A 21,354-nucleotide genomic window follows, 5' to 3' on the forward strand; every position below is an offset into this window, starting at 1 on the left:
ACCAAAGTCCATCCCTTTGAATACGCCTCCTGATGGGAATTCAGACTGTGAGTTAAGTCACCTGACAGGGAAGTTGAGAAGATAGAGGGGGCACTCCTACCCAATTACCTCAGGTCTAAGGAGAAGTAAACAGGGCTGGGGAAGAAGAAAGCATCCAAGAGGGAGGAGGTGGGGTTTTTGGGAGTGTGATGGCAAAACCTCTGGTCCACACGATACAGGAGGCTCTCATGTCTTGGAAGGGGTCATAAACCATCAAAGGCCCCCAAATGTCCCCAGACTCATTCCTCAGGCCTTCTACCAGAGGACTAAAAGTGATTAAAATTTCTGCAACACATTCAGATTCTGCTGTATAAGACCTCCCTCATAAGTGTAAGCCTCCCTCATAGGAGAGGTGCTTGGGCATTCCCATGTACACCTGAATGCACATTAATACCCACTGAATACCATGTTTCATGGGACACTCACCATAGAGAAGACCAGAAGAGAAGGACCAACAGGACACCACTGGATCCACAGGGGTGGTCAGTAATTTTCCCCTAATCTGTCTCCCTTTTTTCCGTCCCTCCTCTTCTCTTTATTTCTGTCTCTCTCTCTACTGCACATGTACCAATAAATAAAATCCATACTATTGACTTTGGCATATGGTCTTGTTTGCATCTTAATTAATTTGCCTAATAATCAGACTGTAACACATAAGCAAAACATATCTGAGACAGTGCAAATTAATCTTGGAGCCCAAAACCTACAAATAAAATTGCCAGAGAGAGTAGTCATTTATTATACAAAAATTTTAAGAAGTATTACCATATTCCATGAAGGTTTATTACCACATGCAATTTTTATTTTTAAAAGTTAACAATATGAACAGTAAACCACAGGGTTAATTAAATTCAGAATACATTGACAGACTGCTGAGTCAACTGAGGACTGAGCAAATGAGATACTTTGACTGGATTTCAGCAAGGACCAGTTCGAGACCTGTTGCTATTCAGTATTCACATCAATGCTGGAGATGAAAATTATTTTTAAAAGTTACTGGCAATAATATCTATGGTTGACAGGAAATTAGAACACAGTAAATGAGAACAGGGCACTAGAAAGAGAGTGATCTGCTCACCTAACTTAAAAGAGTAAAGTAAAAACAGACACTTCTTGTATCAGCTAGGAAGTTTCCCACAGAAATGTCCTACCAAGAGACTGAGACAGACAAACAGACAGAAGCATCCTTCTGGCAGCACTTAGATGTAGCATGCAATTTATGAGATGTCGAAGAGCGGAGCAGACATCCTGAGGCAAAATGTCCTGATGATGTATGATTTCAAACTTGATTACCAAAAAAGATTCAGACACCAAGAATTATCAAGGGGATAGGAAAGTTCTTGTATGGAGAAAGTGAGAAGCCACTGGCACGCATTATTTGAGGAAAGAGACACAGAAGAAGAGCTATAATAAAATGTCCAACAATGCAGGAGCAAGAGTGCATCAATTCCCTTTCTGTCTGACCCCTAGCAACAATGGGTTCTTCAATTACCACTAAATCCAAAATTATGAGGAAATTCTCTCTGTATAGAAAATGTAGTGGATGGAACTCATTGCCACTAAAACCTGCTGATGCCAAAGCACACACAAAATCCCTATGTATCAGGATTCAAAAGAATATGAATTCATTCCACAATCAGTATGGATGATGGCGAAGTCATCCCTGCCAGACTTCAGAGACAGTGTTTGCTTTGTAAGCTGATGATACTGGCTTACAAAAACAGCAAGAAAAGCTGGATGTCTCCAAGAACTGTGCCAAAGAAGAGTAATTTCAAACTTTTTTCTCTTACATTTCCTGCAAAACAGCTGCAGTTACAGGACTCCAGAGAGCCTTGTGAGAGACTCCAGACACACAGATGTCTTGCTACAGCTCTGTGTGAGACAGTAGCTCCTTCTCTGACCTAGGCCACTCAAAGTCCTTAATGCCTGGTTCTTGACAAGTGTGGGTATCCTATTCCTTACCCTAGCTCCAGTTCAAAGTCCCAACTACAATGCTGCCTTTTTGTGATATCACAGGACCACAAGTAACTAGACTTTATACTGCCCTGTTGCTTACAGCTTGAAACCCTATTAGCATGAGCAATAGAGTGGGTTGTGAGACTTCAAATAATTTATTTGTTGCTGATGTTTGTCATGTTTTGGAGAAAAACAACACAGGACAGATTATTTAAAACAAACAAACCAAAACAAAAAATACACTTGCTTTTGTAGTTAAAATAATTAATCATAATTTTTGCATTCCTGACAATGGTGTAACAGCAGGTGAAAACTAAAAGCACAGTTTCCATAGTAATTGCTAAAATGACAAGTTGTCACCTAAGTAATTTAAAAATAAACAAAACACTTGAAGTAGTGAGGATATGAAGTCAGCACAGTTTACATCCAGTAGTGGTTGCCCACAAGCAAAAGGAATGTGATGTTCTTCCCCCATGGCTAAACAGCACACCAATACTCCCTAACCCAAAATATATAATTAGTCCACCATTTAGGAGATTTGACTAAAAATTTCTGAATATTTACTATTAATAGAGTATGCTGAGCAGAGGAAAAATGAAGCACTATTCTCTTTGTAAATATTACTTTTATTCCTTTGTGCACAGATTTTCCTTTTCTTCCCATTATTAATCCTCAAAAAGATGACACTTATGTCATTAAAACTGTCTGAAGCCTTGATTAGTGGCACCTTGGAGAAGAAAAATGGGAAATTCACTATTTCTGTTTAATAATGATCTCACCAAGAGCAAAAAATCACAAAGCAGATATGTAGGTCAACCTGATATTAACTCTAATTTTTCTTTACATTCACTGTTAAAAAAGTAGGATTTTTACTTCTTTTGTTTTACAACAATTTAAACCTTTACAACGACAATAACCACATTGATCCCAATGCATTCACTTCTGACAATTCATGAAACAATTTTAAGGTGGCCTAGCACATCATCAGTGTTCAAAAACAGTCCCTATAAAACCACCAAAATCTTTTTATTACCTGCAAGCACTTGCCAATTTTCTTACACTGCTTTCCTCTGCTGCTTAACTATTGTGGTGGTGTTGAGTTTTAATCCCCTTAGTATGAAGAATCTAATTAACATCTATTAGGCACTTAAACATTAATTAGGCTATAGTAATTTAATACTCAAGCTAATATAATATTTGAGTCTACAAATGTGCATTTCTGCTACTGGGTGAAGTTTTTGCTCTTTCTTGTTCAGTAAAATCAACAATAAATTCTTACAACAATGAAAGACAGCATGGTCACTTTTTCAAGCAGCAAAGTAAGGATGCTGCAGGCCACTCTAACTGGACTAGTCTCCAGCCCATTAGGTTTCATCCCCTGAAGGAAAGGACTAAACCCCAAATGTCATGAGTCTTGGGTTCAGTTTCCTTGAATGGAAAGGAGGAAAGAAGGGATAAGTCTCCTTAGTAGAAGTTCTTGTTCCAACCATACAGCTCTCAATTGCATCCAACTAAGATCCAGCAAGTATTTCTCATCATAAGATATACAAAACTACAACACCCTCTCCTAATTCCAAAATAAAGTTAGTCTAATCAATAGCACAGGTACACTCCACCATTTTCCATTTCTAGCTCTGTTAAGAGTTCTTTACACCACTAACCATAACCCCACACACAAATGTAGACAAGCTTGAAGGACAGTGAAGTAAGTTTTCCTTAATAGGTGGGAGAGTAAAACACTGAAGATACACACACAGTTTAAGTATCTGTAGCATAAAGAATAGACAGGCATAAACAGGATCATCTGGATTATCAGTTGGGAGGAGATGCTGTCATTTCCAAGGGGTTTTTTTTTAGACTGGATCATACCTCATACAGAACTGTAGTATTACCATGAAGGAGAGGTCCATAGCAAATGTAGGAATGACCAACAACCCAGCCTAAATCAGAAGCTGCCCACCATACCTAAAATGAAATATAAACAAAATTATAGTTAGAAGTTATAAAAGGCATTCATGAACGTTTACAGGACATTTAAATAGAATTACCTCACCAGGTTTGAGGCCATATACAGCTGACATGGTCCAGTTAAGCATAACTGCATAGCCTCCAGTTGGTCTCACAACACCCTAAATGAGAAAATTTGAGTATTTAAGTACTTAAGATCAAGATTTGATGTATACAATCATATTTCTGTCTTCAATTAAGTGTTAATGTTTTAGCAGCAATGGAATTGTTGTAGTTGTCCAACTCCAATACTTCTCACTTAAGAAGTTATCTATTCCAAGAACATAGTAACACTTCCACTAAAGAAGTAATTTTGCAAAACAGAAATCAAACATACAATAAAGCAAACATTCAGAAGATAACTAAGTAAGTTAAAATTCTCTCATAGAAGTTGGATATAAAAACAGTCAATATATGCTAACAAAAAATAAGAGATTAAGTATTTACCTCACTTAAACTGTACCATCTAAATGCTAGGCATATTTTAAACTCATTGCCTACTCTATCTGTATCATCTTCACGCCTGCAAAGTAGATGATGCCTGAAAAACTTGGGTGAATTACCCCCTGAAATGTCCCTTTCTGCCCTAACTCTTCTCAAAGATGTCAGAAAATTGGCTTAAACCAATGTATATTCTTTAAAGTTTACTATCCAGCCTGAAGAGCACGTATGAACGCTAAATGAATACCACCCCAATCTTCAGCTAAAAGAGGGATTTGAAAATTAGAATGAGAGATTATCACCATGTGCCTTGATAGACCAAAAACAAGCACTGGAACATCATTAACAGGAAGCTTTTGGACATATTTTGCAATATTACAATGGTCAATATACATTTCATCACCTTCTAGCACATTATTCCTAAAAGAAAGAATTAAGTAAACTACGTCCTGGTGTCCTGAACTAAAATTCAGATGAAATCCACTGGACCAAACAAATATGCACTGCACGGACATTACAATGCAGCTGTCTGTCTGTGCTAGGCATGGTACATTCTCTTGATGTACTTAATAGAATGAAATAGGCACTTTCAGGCCTCATCCAAGAAATGAGGGACTGCAGAGATACACTAACTCATTAAAATGGAGATTGCTAAGGCAGAGAATGGTCCACAAACACTTCAACAATTTCAGACAGCAGAATGCCTTTGTTCAACTCAGCTTCTAACTTAGCCTCTGCTCTGAAACCAACAAGCTTTTTAGGAAGGTCATAACCAAGTAGTTTTATCTGCATGACCATTTAAATTAAGTTTCTTAAATAAATATAAAAGTTACCTTATTCACTGAGAGTTACTTATCTAGCTTACTGCTAGCTGAAAATCTCTCTCTTGCAAGGGTGATTGATTCAAGGTATCTGTATTTTTCTCTGCACAAACAACACAGAGAAACAACTTCTGAGAACTATTACCTCTGAGATACTTTATTGATACTCAGTCAAGGATAATACCTGTTGTAACAAAGGATCTTATCTTGGGATTATTGACAATATAACTGTATTATTGAGGATACACATGTTACTTTCAAGGTAACAGCAGAAGACATTTTTCTCAGCAAAACTGCTGTTTGTTTTCCCTTAGATCCTAAGAGATTCTGAACTTTATAGGCAACACCATTAAATAATTTTCTAGCAGTAGAGTTTTTCTCTCCAGGGTGTATGATACTGTCTGAATCAGTGGTGGTAAGACTATCACCAGAAAATCATATTCAGCTTGTTTTCCACATTGTAAAAGAGCATTGTAAGTACCAAGCAAACACTCATATAGTTCACTTTTAAAATACAATTCCTTAAAAATAGATAGTTAAAACTAATTTACATTCAAAAGCAAACATTTCCAAATTTGTTAATTTTCACTTAATCTAAACTACTATTTTTAGGATATTATGTACTCAGAATTGTGCAGTAACACAAGCATTCAGACCATGCTTTATTTCATTTAATCTGTAATGCCATTCACCATGTCTTATCTACTAGAAAATTAGCTAATATGTAAATAATGAACAAGATTAGTCAGCAATAAATGCTATCACACAAGTGATATATTAACTGGTCTCGTCACTAAGTAACTATACTATGCTATCTAAGAAAGTTAAAACACAGAAGATAGTACTGAATAAAAGATATTCTGCTATCCTCAAAAGTTTATTTTGTACAAATATTTGAAGAAAATGCATCTTGTTTTTATATTACTATTACTTAAATTTTAAAAACATTATTTATTCCTAGACACTGCCTTTGAAATAGTGAAATGTGAATAAATGAGATTAACCCATTTGTAGCAATGCTTATAATTTATAGCACTGTATTCTGGCAAGCATTTTCAACCCTTTCAAGTAAGTGCTTTTTCAATGGGAACTGCAAACAGCTGGTCATAGACACTTAACACTACTGACAGTCCTTTACCTTGGGCAAACCTGTTGTTCCAGATGTATACAAAATATAAAGTGGATGGTCTGAAGCAACAGAGACACATTTTGAATACTGTGCTTTTGCAAGCTCTTCTTCCCAGTCAAGATCACGACCTTTGGTAAGAGGAACATGGCCCTGCCCATTGAAAAATAAGAAAAATGTCAAAAGAAAACCACACAGAATAAATTGAATTCATTCAAAAAATATGTACTATTCAAAAACTTTATACAGTACTATTAAATTTTCTGTAATCTTTCTACTGCATTAGTTCTATTCAGTATTTAAATCTTATTAATATAATGCTCACCCTTAAAATTAAAAACAAACTACAACAGATACTGTAAAATATTTCTTGCAAAAAAGTACAGGCCCATGCACTAAACAAACATGTGAAAGCTAACATAAAGGCACTACAGCTGTACACCCACCAAATTAAGTCGCTGGTAAACGAGAACTTTATCAGGTTGGCTCTGTACCCTTGCCAGTGCTGCTTCTAGGAGAGATATGTATTCCACTTTCCTTTTCGGTTCTACTCCAAAACTTGCTGTTACAATAAGTTTGGGCTAAAAATAAGAAGATAGTTAATATGTACATTTGCAATGCATTTTAGATACGTAACCTAATAACATTTTCCATTTAATTCAATGTATACAATTTATCTTTACACATTTAGACACAGGGATTTAGATCAGTTTTCTAGAGTACATCAAACTTGTGCACTCTCACTGTCCAAGCATTTGCTTTTTGTTTGGAAGAATATTAATACCTCCTGACACTTCACTATTTTCAAAAGCATTTGAGTAAAAAAACAACATATTAAATTTTAACTAGTTGTACAAATATTACTGAAAACAGAGCTCCTCCACTAAGGAAGAGTGGTGCAGTGATGCCAACAGTTAGCTGTACTGCTTTGCCTTTTACATAAATGCTTCCAATTTCATATTTCAATACTAGCTGAAGAACTTTGCTGGCTTTTTCACAGCCTGCAATAAAAGTTACAGGATAGAAAACAGAAGAAAGAGGAAAAGTAGGCAAACAAGAGATGGCAGAAAACTAGAAATACAGGAAGAGAATAACCTGAAGTCATAAGGCACATGAGGGAAGTAAGACTAGAGTTTTTCAAGAGATGGTTGAAGGATTAAGGATACAAAATTACAAAAAATCAGATTTGTATAGTTAATAGGAGATTTTTTAATACAGCAGCTTTTTAGATTATTTCCTATTAATACTTATTTCCAAATGTAGATTTTACATCTTTGTCACATTAACCACAGCTTTTATGTAAGACTTCTTAAGTGAAGAAATCTGCATACAAGCTATTTTGACTCAGGTCTGAAGACCAGTATTTTTATTTTTTGTTTTTTAGGAGAGAAAAGCAAAGCACCAAAGCAACTACGTGTTACAACATATTTCACTTGGAAAAGAATGAGTCTTCAATGTCCTTTGTTTTGAAGTTTTACAAGTTTATTTATCATATGGTGCTCAGTTTGATCAAGCTAGTTTACTAATTGCATGCATTAGCATAAATCTCATTAAGTAGGCATAAACCACAATGCCACAGTTAAGGCTAAAATAAATTCAGCAGAGAAAGCACAGACTAAATATTTTTCTTGTGCCATTACAAAATGTTTCCTCTCCAAATCTGCCATTCAGAAAAGATCCCTAATTGTGGTGTATTCAATATAAAGATTTTGGAGGAGCTTTAAAATTTCAGCAGTCATTGATTTTCCTTTTTGGAATGCACTGATATAATAGAAGAAGATACAATAATATGCAAATAAGTTGAAAATTCATTGGGAGACCACCCTGAAGTCAGACTGTAATAAATATGAGATACACAGTTCTATTCAAGTGCTAAGATGAAAGACTCTTGTTATCACTAGCTTTATAGTAATTTGTAAATTATGTCACCTGTGCTCATCAACTTCTTTGTAAGTAGTAAGGACATCTAAACATAACCTAGCTAACTTAGCTAAGGTGATGTACTACCAAAGTGAAGAAGCATCATGGATCACTCCAGGCAAATCAAAGGCCCACTACTGGTTTTAACTACTCTTTTCTTCTCCCTGCCTAATGACATTATTTTCCCAGCACCTCTGCTCCCATATTGCTTTCACACATCCATTTCCCAGCTCTTCAGTGGCACCATGTAGTCCTATATGTTAAGATTAGATAGAAAAATTACTAGTTTGGAAAAAAAACCAGGGAGAGTTGAAGGGTCTGCTAGAGAAGAAATGACAAAGATAGTGAGCGTAGTGACAAAACCAGCACAGTAAGGTATAGAAAAAAACATTATGAAGTAGAAATGAGATAAAGCAAGACCCAATAGTAAAGATGTTGGTAAAAGACCAACACTTTTATTCTGCTACAAAGACTCCTCCTGCAAATTCTTCCATACTCTCTAATACTCCTCAAGTGATGCAGCTGACACTCCTGACATGGCATGGGATGGCATCCAGAGGGGCATGGACAAGCTCAAGGAGTAGGCCTATGACAACTTAATGAGCTTCAAAAGGGTCAAGTGCAAGGTCCTGCACCTGTGCCAGGCCAAAATCAATGCCCTCTGGGGAATAAAAAGACCTTTGCCCCCAAAAATCAATGCCCTCTGGGGAATAAAGGGATTTAGAGTAGCCCTGCCAAGAAGGACTTGGGGATACAGGTAGATGAAAAGTTGGACATGAGCAATGCCTACTACGACAAAGAGGTACTGGTATTAAACTATAAGAGTGTATATTTAAACCAGACATAAGGAAGAAATTTCTTGCAATGAGGATGGTGAAATACTGGCACAGGTTGCTCAGAGAGATGATACATGCTCTCCCCCAGGAACATTCAAAGTCAGGTTTGACAGGGCTGACCTGATCTAACTGAACATGTCCTGCTCATTGCAGGGAAGTTGGACTAGATGACCTTTAAAGGTCCCTTCCAACTGTTCCATGACTGTATGAAACTACCTATTGTCTTGATATTCACAAATTATATATTCCCAGACTCAAGTAAAAGGAAAGATGACAAAAAATCCTGTTCTCATGCTCTCTATCACTTCATCCAATTCACTGCAGAGTGCCTGTAACTGCCAGCACCTGACACAAGCAGAAATTACCAGCTGCAGGACTTTGCAGCATTCCCAGACCTATTTAAAATTCAAGACAAATTAAGGTAAGATGGCCAAGTGTACCTTTTCATAGTCACTAGAAAGTGCTTGTTATTTCTTTCACTCAGACTTTCCAACAGAGTATGAAGTTTGATCTTTCTTCCACAAGAATATCTTACAGCCAGCTTTCCACTGCACATCTTTAACACTTTCTAATTAATTTTAGCAACATCAGGTCTTGCACTGCAGCATCTAAACCAATCCACATAAAAGCCTAATAAAAAGCTTAGTTTATTTATTCAGCATTTTACTGTCTATTACAGATACTTACAAGTAGCTTCAGGAGTGTGCAATTCACCTATCATGAAAGCTTTACCATGCTGAAAACTGGGGCATGCTTTGAAATTTATATTAAGGATGTACCTCTCCTTACTCACATTTTCATTATACATTAGAAGGACCAAAAATCATCCATAACACTGCCTTTTAAAGAAATCAAAAGGCAATGTAAATTAGGACTTAGTCCATGGTTTGCAGCTAATAATTATATAGATAACCCTTCAAAAGAGTTGCTATGTGACCTTGGGTAGAAGACTTAAACTTCCTCTCTTTTCATTTTAATAAATGAAGCAAGGATTACAATTATTGTGCTCTCTCCCCTTTTTCCCGGGGAAAAACCATTGGGATTAATTAGTTAATAATTGCAAGATACTCTAAAAGTAAACATGCAAGATGATTTATATTGTAGCCACCTCAATTTTTAAAGCTTATATTTTTTTCTTCTACATTATTTTTACCTAATTATAGCTTGTTAAAAAATAGGGAAGTGGGAAGAAAGACAAGTTAAACTAGAGAGCTGTTGTTAGCCTTTTTTCATCATTCCAACAAACCATTCTGGTCATTTTATTAACATCTTTGTTAAAGCATCCAGGAGAGGAGGGGAAATGCATTCGACTCTCTATTTACAGATATTTATAAAACCGAAAAGCACTTCTGCACACAGAAATCTAAATGAAATCCAAATGAAAGTTCCACAAAAATGGAGACTGCAACCCTACACAAAATCCTGTTTTGGTTTACATGTCTAAGCAACATGATTCAATGACAAGACAGCACCCACAGGAATCTGAATGTTCTAGGTGACTTGCCAGGTTGACAAAGACTTTACCTTGCTCACTACCAAAAACAAGAATAAGCCATACCATGCATTGTAGAAAAAGATTGAGAAACACGATAAGAAAGTACACTCTTTACAGACAACAGCGTGTTAAACTCCTGGTTTTGTAGAAGGGGTCAAAATTTCTCATTTGGTGTCTGCTATACAAGTATCAACCTCAGCACAGACATAATACTTTGTTCATATTGCAACAATAGGTATTATAAACAAATTGAGATTGTGTGCCACACAAAGAGAAATGTTATCCTGTCTGGGAAAAAAATCCTAACAACAGGTTTTTGACTTCTACTGATAGGAGTAACTAATGCCATGATGTTTTTTGTTGCTCTGAACAGGTTTTATTTATTTATTGATTACCTTTGCATGATCAATGCGAACCGAAAGTTCTTTAGATGCAAATCCGCCAAAAATCAGGCTATGGATGGCTCCAATTCTTGCACAAGCCAGCATACAGTACACTGTCTGTGGAATCATGGGCATGTAGATGACCACACGATCTCCTTTCTTCACACCATGTTTGACCATGACATCAGCTAACTTGGAGACCTGTACTGACAAAACATTCATATTTGAAGTTTCTCCAGATCTGCTGTTGCCCCATTAAAAAAAAAAACATCTTTCATACAGTCAACAGAGATCATTTGGACTACACAATAAAACACTGTCTCTATTTGTAACTGTTTGGAAGACAGGGAACATTGTAAAGCAGGTTTACATTGCCCTCCAGATTGATGTAGCCCTGAAACATCCAAGCAATCACTCTTCCTAAAAAAACAGGAAAGGGCAGAAAAGTGAATAATGACAATTCATTAAACTGTTAAAAGCCATGAAAACTTCCACTTTGTTACAATGTGTTGCCATTTACAATTGACATAAATAAAGTATAGTGTAGTCTATCACTCAAAAACTAACATGCTATTTCTCCACTTTTCTTCAAGTTTAAGACTGCTCACTCACTTTAATATATTTGACATTTCAGTAATAAAATCACTTGAGACTAAGTGATATAGTAAGAAACTCAAGTAGGCTTTCAGCTTGGACCAGAGCATAAATTACACTTCTATCAAATGCATGGACCCAGTGAGCATGGTTTTACTTTCACCCAGCAACTAAATATTACAGCTGTATTAACAGCTAAGGTTTCTAAGCCATTCAGTTGTGAGGCAAGCTCCTAGCAGTTACCAAAAGCAGTTTTGGTCCATGCCAAAAGAATTAATTTTAAAAGATACAAAACCAGAAATTAACTTGAAATGCTCAAAAGAGAAATTCCAAATCTTCCTAGATTGAACAGTGACTGCAACACACAATCACAGAATCCTTCAATGCAAGCTAAACTCTCCTAGACCTACAAGATCATGAAAAAAAAAAAAAAAAAAATACAACAGCCTATGTCCCTCCCATTTTCAGCAGATCTCTTGTTACTTTTGTTTTCAGGAGTCCAGTATCTAGCAGATAAACCAAATCAAACTTATTGTACAAGAGGGGACCAGAAAGCCTCAACAGACAAGCTATTAATATCAAATATTGCCTTTCACATTTATTTGCTTTTCATTAAGAGCAAACAGGAGAGAATTCAGAAACAGTATTTAGATAGGACTCAGCCCCCAGCAAGATTATAATGAACTTCTCAGTGAGTACTGCTACATTTCTCAGAAAACTTAAACCAGTTCTTCCAGCTGGTTTAGCAATGCTCTGTAACAAGAAATGCAGATGAAAGAATGTGTATGTCAACTAGCAAAATTTACTCACTTTGCTCAAATTCACCATGTCTTATGACAATACACTGAAAAAGACATAAATTTAGGAGACTTAATATAATATCAAGCTTAAAAAAGCAGAAAAGGAGGCTACCTTTCATGTTCTTTTCAGAGGAAATTTCTACCAAGAAAGTTAACTTAAAATAATTTACATTAAAATGTTGTATTTCTGCATTAAAATAAACCTATATGCAACATAGATTTCATATATACACATATATTTGCATATCTATTGTGTATATATCATAGTTATTAAAGGCAAATGTCCCAAAAACAGTATATGTAAAATTTTAATTGTACTTATTATATATTAGTATAAATAAAATTAGATAAGAAGCTGGATCCTTTCAAAGTTTTCTGACTCCTTAAAACACAGAAGCTAGTTGTTCCAGCTCCAGCATACTGTATGGCATGTTGCTTTTAGGACTTGGTAAATAAATAGAAAACTGGTAAGGAGTACACGTTTTCTATATTTTCCTTACAAGGCAGAATGCATAATAGCTTCATCATTTCTTTGTAGCTGTATGACTTCTCTTTTCTTGCAACAGTGGAATAAACCCCTCACAAATTTGGCAGAGGTAGTAAAGCTTATAAATCAATACTGAGCACAGCAAAAAGAATAAACTAGTGAAGTAGATAATTTCTACCTCTCTGGTATCTACCTACTGTGCAATATTTATTGCCCTTCCTCATTAACAAGGTTATTCTGAAACATACCTGTTCCAGAAGTTCCTTATATGTTATTTTCTCTTTGGTATTTGTTACAGGACTGTCATAAATAATGGCAACTTGGTCTCCTCGTCCATTCTCAACATGACGATCGACAGCGTTGTAACAGATATTCAGCTCTCCACCTACAAACCTAAAAAAGAAGTTTCAAGTATGTATCAGCCAGCCTTCCAAATTAAGATACCTTTTTCTTTTTTTTTTTTTTTTTTTTTTTTTTTTTGTCATTTTGTGTTTTTAGGGAATGAGAGCATTCAATTAAAACATAGCTCTTGAAACATTATACTCACTTCAGGAAGTTCTTTGATTCTTTTTTATTCTGTAATCTCATGATTGACTCAACAAGCTAAATATGACTATTGGTGAAAACAGAAAAGTTAAAGTACTGTACCTTAACTGACTAAACTAAGAATCTGCTAAAGATGGTCTTGGTTTAACTTAATTTGCATTAATCACCCTGTTTTTTATATGTATGGTATCACAGAAAAATGATATATTCACATAAAATAAATCGACATTATGAAAATTCGACATTTGACATTATGATATTATCCTACTTTGTACTGGCACACATACATATCCTTTTCAAGGAGAACAGTTCAGGACTCAAAATAGTCTTATTCATCTCTTGGCACTAATAGTTAAACAAGCATCTGTAGCTAAATGAAAGGGATCCCAAGCTCTAAGATCATATGATTATAATGCATTGGACAACTGTTTTATATCAATGACTCAAAATTTTCTGTAAAGTGATATGAGTCATAGCTTCTTTAATAGCTAGAGACGTACAGAAAATTCTTATCTTCCAGTTAAAAAAAAAAAATAACATATCATAAACTTAGGTTTCACTTTATAGTCATTTTACATAGCAAAAGAAAATTCAAGTGCAGTATAATCCTCAAAGCACAAAAACACAGAAGGTACCAGATAGGAAGACAATTCTATTTACTGGAAGATGACACAGTACCTAAAAGTCACTACCTGATGCCCTTCCATTTGTTTTTCTATCTGCATGTATCTCTGTGCAGCAAAAATAGTAATACATAAAAAATACACAGTTGAGAGTTTCCAAAAGGTTCTATGGGGACAACTGTACAGTGGTAACATATTATTACAATGCAACTGGAAATAACAGATGGCCTAAAGTAACCCACTACAAGTGTAAAAAAAGTATTTTCTTCTTCACTTTTCCTGTGTAGTAAAGGACCGCTCTAAATGAGGAGATATTATTTATTGCTCTTGTATCCATACACCGAGATGCTATGAGATTTATTGTCCAAAAACAGCAACCATGAAATTAAAAACAGTTAGGATATTTAGGTTGTAGTTATCTTACTGCAACACCTTTACAATGCCATCAATGAGGAGAAAGTGGGGGACCATGAAAGTCACAAACCATTCTGTACAAAAGTCTACAAAATCCTGAACTGTTTCAGATAATACAGAGTAACTCTGTATTACTGTCATAAAAGCTGTGAAAGATTCAGATTTTTACATCAAATCAGTGTAGGATGGTATTAACAAGGGAACACAGCACCTGGACTATGCACACTGTGCATATTCACTTAAAAATCGTCACAACATGAGCAGGCACAAGAGTTTTGGTTCTTCTAAAGACACATGGCAACATCAACATGAATTTTTAGCAATCACTTACAAACAAGTGTGTGAAAGACTTGGCTCAAAAACCAAGACTACCTGGAAGGTGAGATGAGAGCTTTGTTCCCTTGTTGAGAAGGAAAGAGGTTCTGATAGGATCAGAAAAGCAGAGATGCCCTTTTTTACATGACATGAGAGTAGAATTTGAATGAAAATGTTGGGCAATATTAGATAATTTGAGATATGATTATGTAAATTGACCCTGTCACAGTTTTAAAAGTGCAAGAAACATTTGAGTAGCAATCTGGGCAGCATGTCCAAAATTCAAAGGAGATTAAATATTGCACTTATGTCTTAGCATCAGAGGAAAAACATATGTTGCAAAATTGCCCTCTGCCTGCACATGTTAGAGAAAACTGTTTCCACATTCCTAAATAAATAGTTGTTTTAACCCTTTTAACTGACATTTCACAATATTCCAAAATAATCTGTTCGTGTTTCACTAACTTCAGCATTAAAAAGATTTTTCTCTCTAACATCTAAATACAATGTTTCCCATGTGGCAACTGAAGACAGTTTAGACCTGTTCAAAGCCAACTCAAGAAGTTTTTCCTTCAACTTCTTTGCCAAATTCTATGTGGTTTAAAACCTAGGTCTCCATTTCGGCTTTTACATCAAACAATTTCAATTCCTTAATCTTTTTCTTGAGCAACCATGCTTCATAGCTCTTATTATTTTCCATGTAAAAACAGATGTTTTGTCCTGTATCAGCCACTGCTGCAGTTTAGAACAGTACCTGGGATTACTGCTTCAAAAAAAACAAGTCAGGGGATGGTGGCACTGATCACTTACTTTTTGGAAATAATTTTGCATTCCACCGACATAATACGCGTACTTCCAATGGCAGAGAGTGAAGAAAACACACTGGGGTATGTTGCAAGTTTCTTTCATGCTCTTACAGTATTTAGAGAGAAAGAATTGCCTTATGCCTACATTTTAAATACAGAACAGCCTCCTTCAACTTCTTCAATTAAAGCAGATTACACTAGAAAATATATGAAAAGTGTCTGTTTCTGTAAGTCTCAGGTTTTGCAACCAAAAGCAAAGATATAAAAAAAAAAAAAAAAAAAAAAAAGGTATTTTCAACTGATCTAATAAAATGCCTCCAAAAGAGGAAACAAATTCTAACTCAAGAAACACATACATTAACTTCTTAATACTATTTTTCAGGTCCCCATAAAGAGCTTCCAAGGTAAACCTCTGACCCAGAACTCCATCTTTACTCTGGTAAGCCAGCAAGCTATGTTTTTGCTTGAAGCCTGGCCTCTTTTTCAGCTGAGTCTGTTTTCTCCTCAGCCTGTCCTCTGAAAGACCTTCTTCTATGTTCTCTCTCTCTTAAATTCAAAGAACTTGCCCATCTGTCACCCTGCTGAGCACACTGACTGCTGGTAACCATTTGGGACTTCAGAGGCATTGAAGTACAACACTCTATCATATACAGCCTGTTATCATTTACAGTGAACTTAAAAAAATAAATAAAACTGCATGTTGCATATTAAGACATTTGTTTATACAAATTTGAATTGCTTAAAGTTTTATTATCCACAAAACAACAAGTACTTGGCATACAAACAATTACAGCCTGATGTTGAGTTTTCAGACTTGCATCTTTGTATAATGCCAGAGAATCACAGAGTGGCTTGAGATTGGAAGGGGCCTCTGGAGGGCACCTGCTCACACAGGTCTGTGGCATCCTACTCTTAAGGGAAAGGCAGAGCCTAAGATTCATAAATGCTCATGGTCAAAAATAATGACAAAAGTAATTGGGTCTGTAAAAACTTAAAAAGTTTTTATTAGTAAATTCCAGCATGGAAATCTGTATAAGTTAGTTCCTGATAATCTAGTATAAGCACATGGCAGTGGGTTCTGGATAAAGACAGGGTGCAAGACAAAAGAGAGATGAAATAAAGAGGGGGAGAGAGAAAGAAAACAAGAAAGAAATAAAAAGAGACCACCAGTCCTGGCTTCAGTGTTGATCCAGCTGATGGGCTGTCCAGAGATGTGAGACACACAGACACCTGAGCTTTGTGGGGGTACCATGCTATAGATAAGTTCCTTGCTTTCTATGCAAATTATTTATCATGCATGATCCATTCCTCAAGACCTCTCTGAAAATGGGTCAGAGGGCTTCGGCAGTCTCCGGTGATCCTGTTGCCCCTACAGCCCATGCCCATTTCTCAACCTTCCTCCAGCCCTCTACTGTTGATGCTTTAAATTTCAGTTCTCGTATTTTCCAGATTCTGTATTGCATTAGCACATATTAATACATAACTCTGAACTTCATATGAAGTGTTAGCAAGTTCTCTTCACAGTTTAGTTGGACAAAGCAATCCTTTTCCAGCCTGAGAACCAAGGACACTATTGCAGCTTCAGACCCAAAATGTATAAACAGAGAACTGAGGAGAGTATTGTGGGAGGATGGGGCTTCATAACCTGAAGTTGTAATTTGGTAATTAACCCCAATATGTAAATGGACCAAAACTTATAAAAGTGTGAAAACTCGGGACTCAGAGTCCATCTTGGGTGGAGCCACGGCTGGGCTCTTGTACTGCCCAAGGTGTGTCCTTTGAAGTTCTTTTTAATAAATACCTACTTTATTCTTTAACACTGTCTAGCCTCTGTTCTAGGTAGCCTCTTAAGGCAACAGCATGTTGTGCTTATCTCCAGGACCTAGAACAATGATATTTATCCCAGAAAAGTGCTGCCCTACCTCTGCCCTTCTCCAGCCTATTCTTTTTCAGTGTTATTATCACCAATAATCCTTGGGTGGCTCCACAGTTCTCTGGCTATGGGTGTTTGAGACATACACATTACCCCCCCTTATGTTCTAGGCTTCTGCAAGGTCAGCCTGGAGTCAGTAGACCAGGACCATGTCTAGATAGCATATTAGTATCTCCCAGGATGGAGATTCCACAACCAGCTCTGTGCCAGTGCTTGGCCACCCTCACATTAAAAGTGTTTCCTGAAGCTTAAAGGGAATATGACTGCTTCAGTCTGTGCTCATTGCTTCTGGTCCTGTCACTGGACATGACTGAAAAGTCTGACTCTGTCCTCTGTACAACCTCCCTTTAGGTATTTGCCCACATTAACATGGCAATTTTAGTTTCTGCATCCATCAAAGAGGAAAGATACAAGTTAAAAAGTTAGCCTAGAAAAGAGCTTGGAAGACAAGTCTGACTTCAGACAATGAAACATCCATTTTTCCCTCTCATAAGGTGAAATACAAATGCCTAAGTCTGTTATTTTAAACAAGCAAGTTTATTCTGCTCAGCAAATCAAACCACACTTGTTTGACAGAATCTGATAACAAAACTATGTTCATTTGCATGTATAATATTCTCGTTCCTTATTCTTCCAAAAGTAACTATTGTACTTATTTCATTATACCATTTGGGAATCCCACAGTCAATGAGCTTTACTGGTGTTTAATCACAGGATCACAGAACCTATTAGGTTGGAAAAGACCTTAAGATAATCAAGTCCAACCACAGCACTGCCAAGTCCACCACTAAACCTTGTCCGTAAGCGCCACATCTACACATCTTTTAAATACCTCCAGGTTTGGCTGCAGTTCCTTCACTTCCCAGGGCAGCTTGTTCTAATGCTTGACAACCTTCTCAGTGAAGAAGTTTTTCCTGATACGCACTATTCCCGATATCCTTAGACAACATCTGAGATTAAACAATCCCAAAAGCCAGTTTTTATACACCTGTGTTTCCCTATGCCTGCCTTTCCTGGCATCTGAAGCCGGGTATCCCATGCCCAGGGCAGCCTGTTGTTAATTCAGAACCAAAAGGTGCTGGATGGGGAGCATCTGGCGCACTCATCCACATCATTCAGCCACACGTGGACTCGCACACGCACATGCCAGAGTGCACGCTAACACGTCCTCACCCCAACACGCTCATCCACGCTGCCTTTAATCATTACTTTTAACCAAGTGTAATCATTTAACTCCTTCAAGCTCCGCAGCCGTCTCCTCCAACAGGGACGGCACACCGACCATCCCAGAAAGATGCTGGGCCGGTTCTGTGGTGAGTCCCCCAAGCCAGCACAGCCGCAGCCCCGGGCAGGCAGTTCGCTGTCCCCGCTACAGCCGAGCCGAGCCGAGCCGAGCCGAGCCGAGCCGAGCCGAGCCGAGCCGCCCCGGCCGCGCCCCGACCCCCGCTCCGCTCCGCACCGGGACACTCACCAGGAGGCGCTCCCCAGGCTGCCCCTCTCCAGGGTCCGGACCCAGGGCTTGTACCACTGGATCTGCTCGGCGACTTCCCCCCAGACCTTCTCGGGCTCCGCCAGGCAGGACCGAAACACTTCCTCGTAGTTGCCCCGCGGCCGGGAGGAGGCGGCGCGGCCGCCGGGCGGCGGGCGGGGGGCAGCGGCGGCCCGGGCCGGCAGCGGGACGGCCGCGCAGGACGGGCCCGGCCGCCGCCAGGCGCCCCCGCCCCGGCCCGCCGCCGCAGCGCCGAGCTTTGGCAGCGCCGCCAGCCTGCCCAGGAAACCCATCTTCCGCGGCTTCAAGCGAGAGGGGCCGCTCTGGTTCCGCCCAGGCTCCAAAACGCCCCGGGACGGCGCAGGACGGGACGGCAGCGGCTGCCGGGGGTCGGCGGGCACGGCGGAACCGCCCCGCCCGCGGCCCGGCCCTGCCCCCGGGGGCCGCCGCCCCTCGGAGCTCCCGGGGCGGCTGGAGCGGGGTGAGGGTGGTCCCTTCATTGCGGTCGCAGTGTCGCTGAGCGAGCCCTGGACGGGGCCGGGGCCGGGACCGGGACCGGCGCCATGACCCGGACCAGTCAGCGCTTGGCAGCGGCCGAAGGCGACGGAGAGACTGGAGAAGGGCACTGACAACCCAAAGGATTTGTGACCTACAGCTCTGCGTGACACCTAGCCAGAGTACTCCTCGAGTATATATCGTGAAAGACGTTCTTGCTTTGAGGAACTTCCTAGCGATAAAACTTTCTGTTTGTGCCAGAAAAAAAAAAAAAAAAAAAAAAATTCATTCTTCTTTTCAGAAAGCCTGTAACATCTGTAATAGATCTTCTGTTTTGCTCATGATGGCGTATATTTAGAAATCCTTCTTGAGTTTCAGTGGCCATGATTCAGACTATTACAATGCACAAGTTAGCTAAGATATGCACCAGCTTCAAATGTTATTTTATCACTTAAGGAATTATTTTAGTGCTTTAATAGGCCTATCCATTGCAGGTTTCTCAGCATATTATTCCTGTAATCACATTATAAAAATGTCATATAGTAAAGAGGAACTCTAATTCCCCAGAATTATATTTTATATTTCTTACCTTTATAATGGGTTGGCTAATTTTGACTTAAAAGAACAATTCTGATTTAAAGTTATTACAGAATCACCTATTTTTTTATTTTTTTTTTGCTGATGTGCCTGCTCAGAAATCATCACACACAGCCTCAGACTGATGTTCACAATCTCACTATGTGGCTGAGTCCAGTGCAGTGACTGTCTACCAGAGGTGTGCAACTGGTGGACTTAACAAGAGGTATGAGTTGCCTCAGCCCAATTGGTGAATCCCACATCCCCAGTTCTAATTCCTAGAGGTACATTATCCACTCCCAAAGAGTAACCCTTCATGCTATTTGCCTTACAAGCTATCTTCTTTGGATCACCAACACTATGATCAAAGCCCATCTAGTTAGGAAAAGCCCTATAGCTATTGCATGCAGCTGGCCTCTGGGTGCTTTCTGAGCTGGAGCAACATCTCCCTTTTCCCTAAAGGAGAGAAAACTCTGGAGGCCAGATGAGCTAAAATGTTTAAGTGTATGTAACAGGCTAGTTGTACACACTAACACTGAAGAAAGGAACCCAGCTTTAAACATGAAATATGTCTGGTGATGCTTAATACTTCTTGTGGTCTTGAAGAGCAATGCTAGCTATGTTTCCACTCTGTCCATAGTGTGTTTAATGTGAAGGTATAAGTAATAAGCAAAGGAATTTACACTGGAACAGTAACGCTGGTATTAATTTTGAATAAATTACTTACTAGAAATGCTATGCTAGAGGTGTAAGAGGTACAAGTGAACTTAATAGGAACAAGAAGTGCATTAAATTCTTATTTTAGATATATTTACTGATGGAGTGTTGTGTGAAGGAACGTTTATAATGAGTATCTGTGGAACACACCTCATTAATTAAACTCATGACACCTCATACAGATTGCTAAGAAGGTAAAGAAGGGATTGCTAACTCTTCCAACTGCATGCTATTAATTTAAGCTTCACTTACAAATACCATTGTAGCAGATTTCTGAACTGACAAATTTTCCTTCTAAGGACATTTTTTGCAAAACTTGTTCCTGAAATTCACACTCTACAAAGAATTCTGAAGTGATGTGTGTAGCTGCAGCTGTAGACTTTCTTGAAGGACATATGTATGTCTCTAGGCATATATCTAACAAAGAACAAATTATGAAACATGGCCTGGTACTTCTGCAATTGCAAAAAAAAAAAAAAAAAAAAAAAAAAATCTTAGCTGAAGTCTTTATTTTGTTCAAAAATGAATTTTTTTC

The 21,354-nt window shown here is 38.1% G+C and overlaps 1 protein-coding gene across 2 annotated transcripts in view; it reads right to left on the minus strand.

The window, feature by feature from the left end:
• ACSS3 (acyl-CoA synthetase short chain family member 3) overlaps positions 1-21,008 on the minus strand; it is a 63,036-nt gene extending 42,028 nt beyond the window's left edge. For both annotated transcript variants that reach the window (XM_056515370.1, XM_056515375.1), the window contains exons 1-7: positions 19,014-21,008; positions 13,154-13,298; positions 11,037-11,225; positions 6,837-6,971; positions 6,403-6,543; positions 4,044-4,124; positions 3,865-3,960 (exon numbers count right to left, since the gene is read on the minus strand). In XM_056515370.1, the coding sequence (XP_056371345.1) occupies positions 3,865-3,960; positions 4,044-4,124; positions 6,403-6,543; positions 6,837-6,971; positions 11,037-11,225; positions 13,154-13,298; positions 19,014-19,531 (1,305 nt within the window). In that variant the 5' untranslated portion in view covers positions 19,532-21,008. The remainder of the gene's footprint in view (positions 1-3,864; positions 3,961-4,043; positions 4,125-6,402; positions 6,544-6,836; positions 6,972-11,036; positions 11,226-13,153; positions 13,299-19,013) is intronic.
• Positions 21,009-21,354: the final 346 nt, after the last annotated feature.

The sequence above is a fragment of the Oenanthe melanoleuca genome, chromosome 1A (assembly GCF_029582105.1).
Source record: "Oenanthe melanoleuca isolate GR-GAL-2019-014 chromosome 1A, OMel1.0, whole genome shotgun sequence".
NCBI classification, from domain to species: domain Eukaryota; kingdom Metazoa; phylum Chordata; class Aves; order Passeriformes; family Muscicapidae; genus Oenanthe; species Oenanthe melanoleuca.